At 42.2% G+C, this 12,317-nt stretch overlaps 1 protein-coding gene across 3 annotated transcripts in view; it reads right to left on the bottom strand.

Moving 5' to 3' along the window:
• Positions 1-12,317, bottom strand: part of COL25A1 (collagen type XXV alpha 1 chain) — a 530,060-nt gene that overhangs the window by 131,226 nt on the left and 386,517 nt on the right. For 2 of the 3 annotated variants that reach the window (XM_070047775.1, XM_070047774.1), the window contains exons 8-9: positions 2,319-2,390; positions 1,479-1,586 (exon numbers count right to left, since the gene is read on the bottom strand). In XM_070047775.1, the coding sequence (XP_069903876.1) occupies positions 1,479-1,586; positions 2,319-2,390 (180 nt within the window). Of the gene's footprint in view, positions 1-1,478; positions 1,587-2,318; positions 2,391-3,141; positions 3,202-12,317 lie in introns of all 3 variants that reach the window. The other variant, XM_017347366.3, reaches the window with a different exon arrangement.

Genomic DNA, 12,317 nt, shown 5'->3' with positions numbered 1-12,317 from the left:
CTCTCTTTTCCTCTTTCTCTCACTCTTCTTTTCAAATAAATAATAAAATAAATATTTTTTTAAGATTGATTTATTTGAGAGAAAGAGCTACAGACAGAGGGAGAGACAGAGAGGTCTTCCATCCACTGGTTCACTCCCAAATGACCATAATGGCTGGAGCTGAGCGATCTGAAGCTAGGAGCTTCTTCTGGGCCTCTCATGTCGGTGCAGGGGCCCAAAGCGCTTAGGCCATCTTCTACTGCTTTCCCAAGCCATCGGCAGGGAGCTGGATTGGAAGTGGAGCAGGTGGGACTCTAACTGGTGCCCACAGAGATGCCAGTGCTGTCGGCAGATGCTTTAACCTGCTGTGCCACAGCACCAGCCCCATCTTTTTTTCTTATAAGTGATTTCTGTTACATTATACAATGCCCCATGACCCAATTTTGTGCCATCAAACTGATTTTAACCACCTTATTTGATGAGACACTAGTGGTATCTCTGTTGGCAACCAGTACCATATTATTGACATTTGACCCATGTTAGTAACTATGCATTGAGATCACTTTAAATAATTTCTATTAGTAAGTCTTACATTGAAAGGACAAATAATAACCAAACCATATCCACTAATGTTTTTTTTTCTTTTTTTCTTTTTTTTATTTTATTTTTTGACAGGCAGAGTGGACAGTGAGAGAGAGACAGAGAGGAAGGTCTTCCTTTGCCGTTGGTTCACCCTCCAATGGCCGCCTCAGCCGGCGCGCTGCGGCCGGCGCACCGCGCTGATGTGATGGCAGGAGCCAGGTACTTCTGGTCTCCCATGGGGTGCAGGGCCCAATTACTTGGGCCATCCTCCACTGCACTCCTGGGCCACAGCAGAGAGCTGGCCTGGAAGAGGGGCAACCGGGACAGAATCTGGAGCCCCGACCGGGACTAGAATCTGGTGTGCCGGCACCGCAGGCGGAGGATTAGCCTATTGAGCCGCGGCGCCAGCCCATATCCATTAATGTTTTAACTATGAATTTTACTGTTCCTATTAGCAGTTTTTTGGTCAAGTCATTTACAAGAGATTAAATATTGGGGAGTTTTCCCTTCTTTATTTTCCATAAACAATGAGACTTTATTCTGTCTGCTACTGATTCTTTGGAAAGTATTTTTAATCTCCCACTTCATCTATCAAACTCATCTCCCAATTATGGCAAAGGCATGGATGCACCTATACTAGGGAAGACACAGGGACTCCTAGGCATCTGCGGTCGTGAACATCTTGAGGTTCACCTGAAAACCACCTTGGTTACCATCTCCAGGTCTGTCTTCTGAGTGGCAAGGTGGAATGCTGCTGGGAGTGCACTGCTTGGCTTGGGGACTTTCCTTTCATCCCATTTCTTCAACCCACTCCTGACCCCTGAGCATCCAGCCCCTGCCACCCCATTCCATCCTTGTTCTCAGCCCTTAATATTCAACAGAAATGGTGAGAACAGCTGATCCAAAAAGCAACTCACGGGTACTCCAGGCATTCCACGGGGACCATCTTTCCCTGTGTCCCCAGGTGGCCCTCTTGGGCCTGGAGGGCCTGGGGGTCCTGGAGGCCCTGCTTGTCCTTGGTCACCCTGTAATGGAGAATGGAACAGTTCAATAATAAACATGAATGATCAATATCCAGGTCTTCTTTTCAATGCTTTAAATTTGTACTATCTAATTCCACATTTATACTAAGAAAAGAACCAGAACCACCAGAAACATGAAGCCTTGTAAGGCAATTTGCCTGCCAGCAGGGAGCAAATACATATTCATGCAGGCTGAGCTGAGTAGATGCTATTAAAAATCAACACAGTGCAGGAACCAGCACTCACAGCTCTTAGAAATGGTGTGTATGTTATCACTATATTCACAGCTCCAGTTAAACTTTCACATAACTTTATCCATGACAATCCTGTATCAGTAAGATTCACCTTGTTTAATAAAATGCCTGCATTTATAGTTTAACAAATGTGTTTAGTTTTTCATAACCTCCAAAATTAAGTATATGAGGCTCCTGCGATATTGCTTAATAATTTAAAAACTTCCAAAGTTAGAGAGCTTAGAAACTAGATTTATTATAGGTTGCAATTTTTTAATTAAAAAAATTAAATGGGCTCTCTATGTCTTTTTTCTTTTGGTACTTTCATATACATTAAAAAAATGCAGGTTGTTAAACATAATTTTTTTCTAGGATATTTCAAAATAAACACCCACCCCACCACCCATGCTCTACCCATGAGAGATAAATGGCAAAGCAACAGCACCCAGAGCAATAACTGAATGTCAAGAAGAAATCAGAATTCAGCAAGAATAAGCACTACCTTAATCAGGCGGCGTTTAATGAGCTGCTGATCAGCAGAGAGAAACCCATGATTGATTTTAGGAAACACCATCTGATCAATCAGGTGAGGTCAAAGGTTGAAGTTCAGAGATGAGAGAGTTGAAGAATAGACATCAGAAGACCACAAGAAAGAAATAAAGATATGCACATTAGATTTTAAATGGCCATTAAACAAGAGAACTGGCACTTATGTCTGACATCACCCTCTGGCTTGCCTTGAAATACATAACTGTGGCAAGATAGTGAGACCAGAATTGTAGTTAGAAACGAATGCTTTTTTTGTACCCCACCATTTATGCTATGAGTGTTAGATCTTTTTAATGTACTATATTCCCAGAAGCAGGCAAGTGGGTGCAGTCTGCGTTCTGCACCCAGAGCAGAGAGTCCAGAGACAAAGTGCCAGTTCCATTTACATCAGACTTGTCAACCAGCATAATGTGGCATGAACTTGACTGCCATTCTACTGATGCCCAATGCTCAGAACACTTAGGATTATTTCACTGACAAAATAGTATGACACCACATGACACCATGGAGGTGTGACAGGATCCTAAGTGATTATGTTTGCCTCTCTTCAATGTACCTGTTTGACCCCAATATCCTCCTGTTGAGTATGCACAGGACAAACCCTCTTAATAATGTTTGACCTCACTGATGTACGTGAGGTCCCAAGTTCCCAACACAGTCACATGATGTGTACGATGAGAGGAAGCAACCAGGCTGGGCAAGGCATTGAATTGTTCCTGCTCACTCTTATGCTGATTGCAGCTCTGACTGCGCAGGTATGAGTGTCAGTCACAAACCTTGACGGTGAGGATCTGATTACTGTGCAGGGCAGCGACTGTGGGGAAGCCTGGCAGACCCTATGGACACAGCACAGCACCAAAACAATACAACACAAAACGTCACACAGACATTTCACTGGTGGACAAACAAAACAAGCATGGAATTAATGCCTCCCTTCCCTGGCTGAAGTCTTGCCTTGTTTCACACACTGTAAACAAACTTACACACACACAAGGCCTGCACACGAACCAGCAACGTCTTAAAACGTGGTAAGACTGAGAACTTGTTGTAACCACTCCTTGCGGCAGGTACAACAGAATCAGCACAGTGGTGTGAAGAGTTTGGGGCTCAACATTTCTGCACCCTTACTAACAGAATGTTAGTACAAAGTGGGCTAATTCCACACTTATAAACCAATACTGTTACTGTTCCTCTATTGACATTAGGCTTACAGCTCACGACGTATAACACATGCACTACAGACAACAACAGGGAACAGAACTTTGCTATCAGAAGTCTTCCTGAGGATAAACACAAATACAGTTTACAAAATCTAGCCTTACCACCCACATTTCAAAATTTCTCTCTCCAATCAACTGGTCAATCTCATGTCTCTCTTGTTTCGGAAATTCCTAAAGAGGTGGTGGGTGGGAATCTGTCTCTCATAAAATGCGGATTTCACGTCAGGGGGATTTATGGTCACACTCTGCAATAATCACTTCTGTCACGTAACTTTTCCAAAAGAACTTGACAGTTCACACAACCCCCTACAGCAGAAAAGTGGTTTTGAATTCCTCATCCAAGGAGAATGGGGGATGTTTTAGAAACTTGTACTTCAGACCTTGTACAAACATCTTCCCAGGAGTTATCAGCTGGGTAGGTCTGAGCAGGAAACTTTGCCTTCATTCTATTTCTTTTCTAACAACATGTGAAATTGGAGCCTTTTATTCCAATTTTCTTTTAAAACACAGAACATCTTTATACCACACAAATAAACAACCTCCACAGCAGTGCTTGGCCTCAAGTTTCCAAGGCTTCTCTCCCCCCCTCCCTCCCCACCCCCGAATATATGTTGAGGATACTTTTGGGAAAGGCCAGAACATTTCTAGGTTTTTAATTTTTATTAGTTTTGGAGGAAATTTTTCTGCCTGTTTCCCCCTTATTTGGGCTATTTTTTTCTTTATAAAAAAGCCAATAAAATTAGGATTACAGTAGGAAGACATTTGTTCAGCCCAGATGCCCTGCACTCCTGTTCTTTAGAGTGAGTTCTTCTCAGGGAGAAAGGCAGAGGAAATCTCATCTCTCTGGCAAACCCCACTGATAAGGCGGTTAAGTGGCTGAGTATCGAGGTGACCTGTGTCCTCTTTTTTCTCCTTCAGTAAAAGGCCTTTACACGTAGACCCTGCACACATTCAGAAATTCTACAAGTTGGAAAGCAGATGTGTACAATTTGCTTTTGTTTTACTATGGAATATGAGTTTAAAATGTTATTAGATGGTAATGTGCCAGCATCTTCCCATCTGTGACTCATTAGCCCTGTATTACACAGTAAGAATTTTATATAGAAACCTCATATTTATGTAACAAAGAACAAAAACAGATAGCAACGAGAAGTGTATAAGGAATCAGAATCTTGATTAGTGGCGATAAATCATAGTGTCACTTGAAACAGGATTATCTAACAAAATAATTCTATATTAGAAACCTTTTAACAGCACATATGTTGGACCTTACAAATGTTTTGAAATTTGAATGTATAAATAAGTCACTTCTATACTCATATCTGAGAATGGCCAGTTTGCTGTTTGATTATATTTTCAAAATTCTCAAAGCACTGTAACTTCTTGGTTTGGTTTCCAGTCGCTGAGATCCAACAAAGGAAGTAGACCGGTAATTATCACCCAAGAAAGATCCTTTTCCTCAAACACAAAATCTCCACTGGAAGAAGCTGATCATAACATCCCTCAATCATTGTAACTGTGAAAATGTTGCCATATGTGAGCGCCTACAGTTACCATTCACATATTTCTCTAGTGAGATAGGCAAAAGGATCTTAGGAGTTTACATGTAGCACAGAAAAAATGGAACAACAATTGCACAGCCTGGACTGTGCTCTCCTAGATTCTGTGCTCTCCAACACGGAATAAAGGTACCCTTCGGAGCATGGACAAGTGTCCTGGGGAGTGCTGAAAGGCAGGAACAGATATAGAACACTTACCTCGAGAGTCAATTTTCATTAATAGTAAGTCATTTTAAACATTTTATGTGAGCAAACGTTGCTATGTTATGAGGGTAACATGTAGAATTGCATAAATTTTTAAAAATTTCACCATTTGATGGTAGCAATGAAACCCATCTCGGAGGGGCTACATTCAGATCACAGGCAGATGCTAACTGTGTGCTCCTGGCAGGAGTCCCTGCAGGGCTGGCTGAGAAGCACTGGTGCTGAGTACTTAGCAGCAGGACATGGCCTTGTACAGGCACACCTGCCACGCTTTCCTAGCCGCTTACACACAGAGTATACTTTCTCATTAACTATGAAATCCTTCTCCCCGCCCCAACCCAGTATCATTAGTCATAGTCCTCACTACATAAACGAAGTAGACGTATTTCACTTGGTTTTACATCTCAGAACATTGCCTGGTGAGCAGATGGCTTGAGTGGGTGTGGAAAAACTACCGAAAAACATGGAGAAAGAGTCCAGGAATGAGCTAAAACACTGAAACAATTTGTATATGTCTTTACCATCAAGAATTTTAGATTATCAAGAAACTGGGTGTCCATGATGTAAAACTACACTGAGAAATCACATTTTTCTCTGGAGAACATCAACACTCAGGGCAGCCTCAGGGGTCTTCATGGCATTTTGTAAAGGAGGTTATGTCTCAGGACCTGTGTTTGGACCTCATTATCAAAGGGGCACACTTCCTACATTAGCTTCTGCTATGAAGGATGCAAACCTGCCTCAAGGAGTTGTTGAACAAATAATTCATAAGAAATGTGTCTAACTTCTCAGAGGTCATAAATTCAAGATGTTATAGACATTTCATTATCTGAATATACTGTAGTAAGAAAATTTTGCATTTAGGCAAAAACATTCATTAAGGCAATACTAGAGGAAGAAATTTATTCTAGGGGCCGGCGCTGTGGCGCAGTGGGTTAAAGTCTGCAGCGCTGACATCCCATATGGGCTTTGGTTTGAGTTCCCGCTGCTCCACTTCTGATCCAGCTCTCTGCTATGGCCTGGGAAAGCAGTAGAAGATGGCTCAAGTCCATGGGCCCCTGCAACCCCCTGGGAAACCTGGAAGAAGTTCCTGACTTCGAATCAGCTCCACTCTGGCCATTGTGGTCATTTGGGGACTGAACCAGTGGATGGGAGACCTCTCTGTCTCTCTGGCTCTGCCTCTCTCTATAACTCTTTCAAATAAATAAAATAAATCTTTAAAGAAAGAGAAATTTATTCTAGTACTTCCATTTCCTGCCTTTGTATTTATGCAATTTGTGTTAATAATAATTTCTTTCTATTGGTTTTATAAATACTAGAAATCTTAAAAATTGACCAACACTCAACAGTATTTAAGAAGGACCTTTTGTGCAACACTTACTGTGCAAGGTCCTGGGATTGAGTGAAAAGACTTGAAGCTCACAGTGTTTAATAACTGGTGAGGAGTGGGGTGGGGAAACAAGCAGGCAGTAATCACGTTGGGTGATAAGTATTTTGATGTTGAAGTCAAGAGGCTACAAGGAAAATAACAGGTTTCAGGAGCCAGGGAAGACTTTTCAAGGCAGGTGAGTGAGGAGCTGGAGATGCAGAGACCATCCAAGAAGATGCTACAATAGTCTAACTGTGGAATTGCATCCTGGACCTAGAGCAGGGACAAGTCAATGGTTTCAAGTGATACTGCAGATGTAGAATTCACAGGACTTAACAATATGTCTGAAAACACGAGGGAGAAAGAGGAGCTGAGAATGGCTCCAGGTCCCTAGCTTGGGCCTTGGAAGGACGGCTGAGGGGAAACTAGAGAAAGCATGGTTTTCGGGGGCAGGTGATGCTCCCTGATGATGAATTGTGCTAGAGATTTGCTGAATTTGAGCTGCCCATGGACTGCCAAAGAATGGCAGTTGAGCAGGTATATAAAATTGTCAGGAGAAAAATGAGAATCCCTAGTCATAGGAGTACATTACGTTAGCTAGGGGAACTGAGAGAACAGACCAAGCCTTGGAAAGACCTAGATTTAAAGGATGAGCAGAGGAAGAGTAAAAACTACAATGAGGATTAATATAGTGGGTGTAGAAACAGGAGTAATGCTAGGTCTTCTCACAGACATTCTATACAGGCAAATAACTCAAGTGATACACACACTGCAGTGGTTATTGCTTCATTAATTAAGCAGAGTAAGTGATCCATAGTGAGAACAGGTTAAGGATGGTCAATGTCATTGACGATGAGTACTCACTGATAAGCACAGCGAGTGTACGTGAGGTTGTAGAGGTACAGAAGAAAAGATGAACAGTTTTGCTATCAAGAGTCAAACATCCCAAAGCACACTGGAAAAAAAAGTTATGCTTAGAAATGAAAATCCCCAAGTTTCTGTATAATGTACACAATCGTGCTTCTGTTTGCCCAAAATTATCATCCATTACAACACAACCATTGCTGTAGGCAGGTGTGAAGCAGAAACAAAGCATAAATAAAGATTAATATTCCTAGAAGTTGATAAAGTGATATACAGCTAAGGGAGACCAGATGGGGAAATATTACAGTAGGATGCAAAAATATTTAGGTAAAAGATTGAGTTTAGTTTAACAGCAGAATTGTTAGAGGGGTAAATAAAGAAGACACTAAGAGAAATTTGCTGTCCATATTACAGTAGATGGTATAACTTCTCTGTCTGAATAAAAAAATCAACTTTATGAACTTAAAGTAGTTAAAAAGAATCCTATGGGCAACAAAATAATGTAAGATTTGGAGCCTATGGAAATCAAAATTGGTAACTGATGGAAAAAAGACTGCTTTATGGAAGTATTAATTACAGAAAGAATTAGCCTTCTGTTGCTGAATGTTTTCAGCTGGCTCAAAAGTTAATTTCCTTCTTTTTATAGATGTTCTACGTTTCACTCAGTTATTTTTTTTACCATAAATGTTAAGCTTAGGGGTGGGCATTTGGCACAGCACCTTAAGTCACTGCTTGAAATACTGGCATCCCCTACTGGAGCACTTGGTTGGAGTCCCAGTTACTTCCCTTCCTACCCAGCTTCCTGCTAACAGGCACCCTGGAAGGCAACAGATGATGGCTGAAGTACTTGGGTCCCTGTCACCACGTAGGCGACCCAGACAGAGTTTCGAGCTCCTGGTTTCAGCCTGGCTCAGCCTTTGCTGTTGCAGGCATTTGGAGAGTCAGCCAGAGGATGGAAGAATTCTGTCTCTCTGCCTTTCAAACAAAATGAAAATAAATAAAAGGCTTTTTAAAACTGTTAAATCTAGCATTTATCTTTTTTTTAAAATAAGGTTTATTTTATTTATTTGAAAGAGGGAGAGAATGTGCTGGTTCACTCCCCAAATGGCCATAATTGTCAGAGCTGGGCCAAGCTGAAGCCAGGAGCTCCCAAGTGGGTGTGGGGGCCCAAGGACTTGAGTCATCTGTTGCTGCTTTCCCAGATGTATTAGCAGGGAGCCAGACTGGAAGTGGAGCAGTCTGGTCTCAAACTGGCACCCATATGGGATGCTAGCATCACAGGTGGTAGCTTAACCCGTTATACCACAATGCCAGCTCCATAAAACTAGCATTTATCATTTGATACATAATTGATAATGGTGAATTTATTTTTTTAAAGATTTATTTATTTATTTATTTGAAAGTTAGAGTTACACAGAGAGAGGAGAGGCAGAGAGAGAGAGAGATCTTCCATCTGATGGTTCACTCCCCAGTTGGCCACAACGGCCGGAGCTGTGCCGATAGAAAGCCAGGAGATAGGAGCTTCTTCCAGGTCTCTCACGTGGGTGCAGGGGCCCAAGGACTTGGGCCATCTTCTACTGCTTTCCCAGGACATAGCAGAGAGCTGGATGGGAAGAGGAGCAGCCAGGACTAAAACCAGCGCCCATATGGGATGCCGGCGCTTCAGGCCAGGGTGTTAACCTGCTGCGCCACAACGCTGGCTCTGATAATGGTGAATTTCATAAATTATTGGGAAGAGAAAGATAATACTGTAATCTCTACATTTTAAAATGTCATGAAATACTATAGCAACTAAAATGCTAAGTAAGTAGAGACAAACTGCAAACGACCTATGACTAAACAGAAAGATGGCAGGTACATTTTAACACTGGCAAATGCAAAGTAAAAGAAAAACCCACCTAAATGATACCTAGAGTGAGAAGAGCTCTACTTGATGTATATGGTCTATTAATGGATTCCAGGGTTTGCTGAAAAGTATTCCCTAATGACAGACAGCTAAGAAAGGCCAATAAAAGACGGAACCCCATGAAAAGAAGTAGGGTTCCTGAAGAAGTGTTGCCCTGACCTGACAAAACCAGGGAAGTGTAGACACAGGATACAGGGAGAAAAATAAAACAGCAACATGGTCTGAGAACATGTACAAAAATAAAATCACGTTGAATTGATTTACAGCAACTTCATGGCAATTGGATCAATGCTATAATCTCTAAATGAACACTAAGGGAAACAGTCTTGTCTTGGGGTTTCTTTCTTTTTTTTTTTTTTCTTTCAAGATTTATTCATTCACTTCTAAGTCAGAGTTAGAAGGGGAGAGAAACAGAGAGACAGACACGGATCTTCCATCAGCTGGTATGTCCCACAGTTGGCTGCAATAGCCAGAGCTGGGCCAGGCCAAACCCAGGAGCTTTATCCAAATGTCCCACGTGGGTGGTGGGAGCCCATCTTCCACTGCTTTCTCCAGGTAATTAGCAGGGAGCTGGATTGGAAGTGGAGCAGCTGGGACATGAACTGGCACCCATATGGGATGTCAGCACTGCAGGTAGTGGTTTTAATGCCATGCCATGCCAGCCCTTCAGGTTTTTTAATAACTGCAATAACTAATGACATTGGTAATGATGACAGTAGTAACAGTGGTCAACACGCAGTTGCTGCTGCTGTGTGCCAAGTATTATTCTGAAGTTTTATAAACACTAACTCTTTTCATCCTCACACCAACTACATGACAGGCAGGGAATCTGAGGCATAAAGATGGTAAGGGGTTTTTCCCACCTCACTTTAAGCGGCACGGCCACAGTTCATACCTGAGGCATCTGCTCCAGAGTCTACTCTATCAGCTGTTAAATTCTTTATAAATTCTTCACAGCCACCCCTTCATTCAAGATTTTAAAGCATGCTACCATAAGCAAGGCAATATTTGGAGGTTGAGATTAGAGAGATGAACAAGTTAGACCTTGCCCAGTCCTCATGGAGCTTAAAGCAAAACTAAGAAAGGCAGAAATTAAACAAGGAACTTCAAGTGTGGCTGGGACATGTTTTACTATATTTAATTCTTACACTTTTATATTGTATTTTTCCATTTCCTTTGCTCTTTCTCCTCCCAAATCAAGCTCTCAATTGGCTCTTTGCTTACTGCCTCAGAAGAGGCATAAGGCAGAATGGAGACCAAAACTTAGTACCAACATTTCTAAAAGCCAAAATCATCTGGAAAGATATTCTGCTAAACTGGCAGGGGGTAGGGGGTGTGTGGTCACCAAGAGCAGAGGAGATCTGAGCCCTGCTTCCCATCAGCCCCTTCAGGAATGCAACCACAATGCAGAGAATAAGTGGGTATGTGACATGTCCAAATAGATGGGACTGCGGGCAGCCCTGCAAACGGTTCCTGTGCCGGGAGAGTGGCAGCATTTCTCGTGCTCTGCAGATGCGGCAGTGATCCGTGGTGGCTGAAGGCCATGCAGTCCAGAGAGGCCACGCTGCCTCCCCAGCTGCAAATCATGCATTAATCAACAAAGACCAGGGCTTGGGGAACAGTCCTCAAGGAGGGAGGAAGTATGAGAATTCCAAGGAGACTGAAGTCCGCTTCTTTGGTCAGCTCAGAAGAGTCAAGGGTGGGATTCAGAAATCAAGGTTATAGAATGTGATCATTTTTCTCCCTGAGTTGCTGAGTTGAAATTCCAACCCCAAAAATGAGGATGATGACTGTTAACAAAAGCTTTGTACCTGTCCGGAGAGGGCATCTAAACCAGGTCAGATGGTCAGGGAGGACTTCCCCAAGGACATCACATTTGAGACTTCTAGAATAGAAGCTCTTGAGACCTTTGGTGGCTGGCCACTCTGACAGGTCACTGACACCTCATCAAGATGAGCACTGGAACCAGACAGAAAGTGTAGTTTCCTTTTCGTGAGACATCTGAATCAACCCTTGGAATACAGATTAGGTCCTGTTCTAGAACTCTCCCTTGAGACCCAGACCTGGTTCATCATTTGGGCAAGGTCAAGGTAAGGGCACTGGCAAAGACCATAGGTTTGAAATTATTATGGGAAGTCAGTTTGAAAAGAACAAGAGAGACATTCATTCCTTCATGTTAACATGCATTTCCTGAATACATAATACAGTGAAAGGAGCTCTAGGAGTTTAGATCTAGTTGGGAGTGAAGCTGTTATATTAATTCAAATGGAAATTCCACCAAATTAGTGCTTGACTAAGGAAAGCCATGAAGGTTTTTAGATAATTAAAATGCTATATCATATGTGGTGCAGCAACCCTGGCTATGTTACAAAGAGACATTAAAACATCAAGTGACAATCCATGGTCCCTTATCTGCAATTCCAAAATCCAAGTCCCTGAAGAGAAAATATTTTTTCATAAACTTCAGTTTTTTGTTTTTTTTTTCTTAAACTAAGTCTACAGCAAATTCAAGTGATGGCAAAAAACTTACTTGAACAAATATGAGGCTATTTATGGTCACTACAAATCCTTCTTAGTGTGAATGTGCATATGCGCCACTGCAGAATTTGAGGCTTTGATTACAAGGTGTCTCAGGCCTCTCTATGGGTGTCAGACAATATGCAGTATATGAACAAACTTAAAAAGATTTATTTTTTTGTTTGAAAGACAGAATTATGGAGAGAAAGGAGAGACAGAGGGAAAGAAGCCTTCCATTTGCTGGTCACTCCCCAGATGGCTGCAATGCTGGGACTGGGCTAGGCTGAAGCCAGAAGTCTGGAATTCCATCCAG

Source organism: Oryctolagus cuniculus, chromosome 8, assembly GCF_964237555.1.
Source record: "Oryctolagus cuniculus chromosome 8, mOryCun1.1, whole genome shotgun sequence".
NCBI classification, from domain to species: domain Eukaryota; kingdom Metazoa; phylum Chordata; class Mammalia; order Lagomorpha; family Leporidae; genus Oryctolagus; species Oryctolagus cuniculus.
Note: the sequence above shows the minus strand (reverse complement) of the source record. Positions and strands in the feature narration are given on the sequence as shown.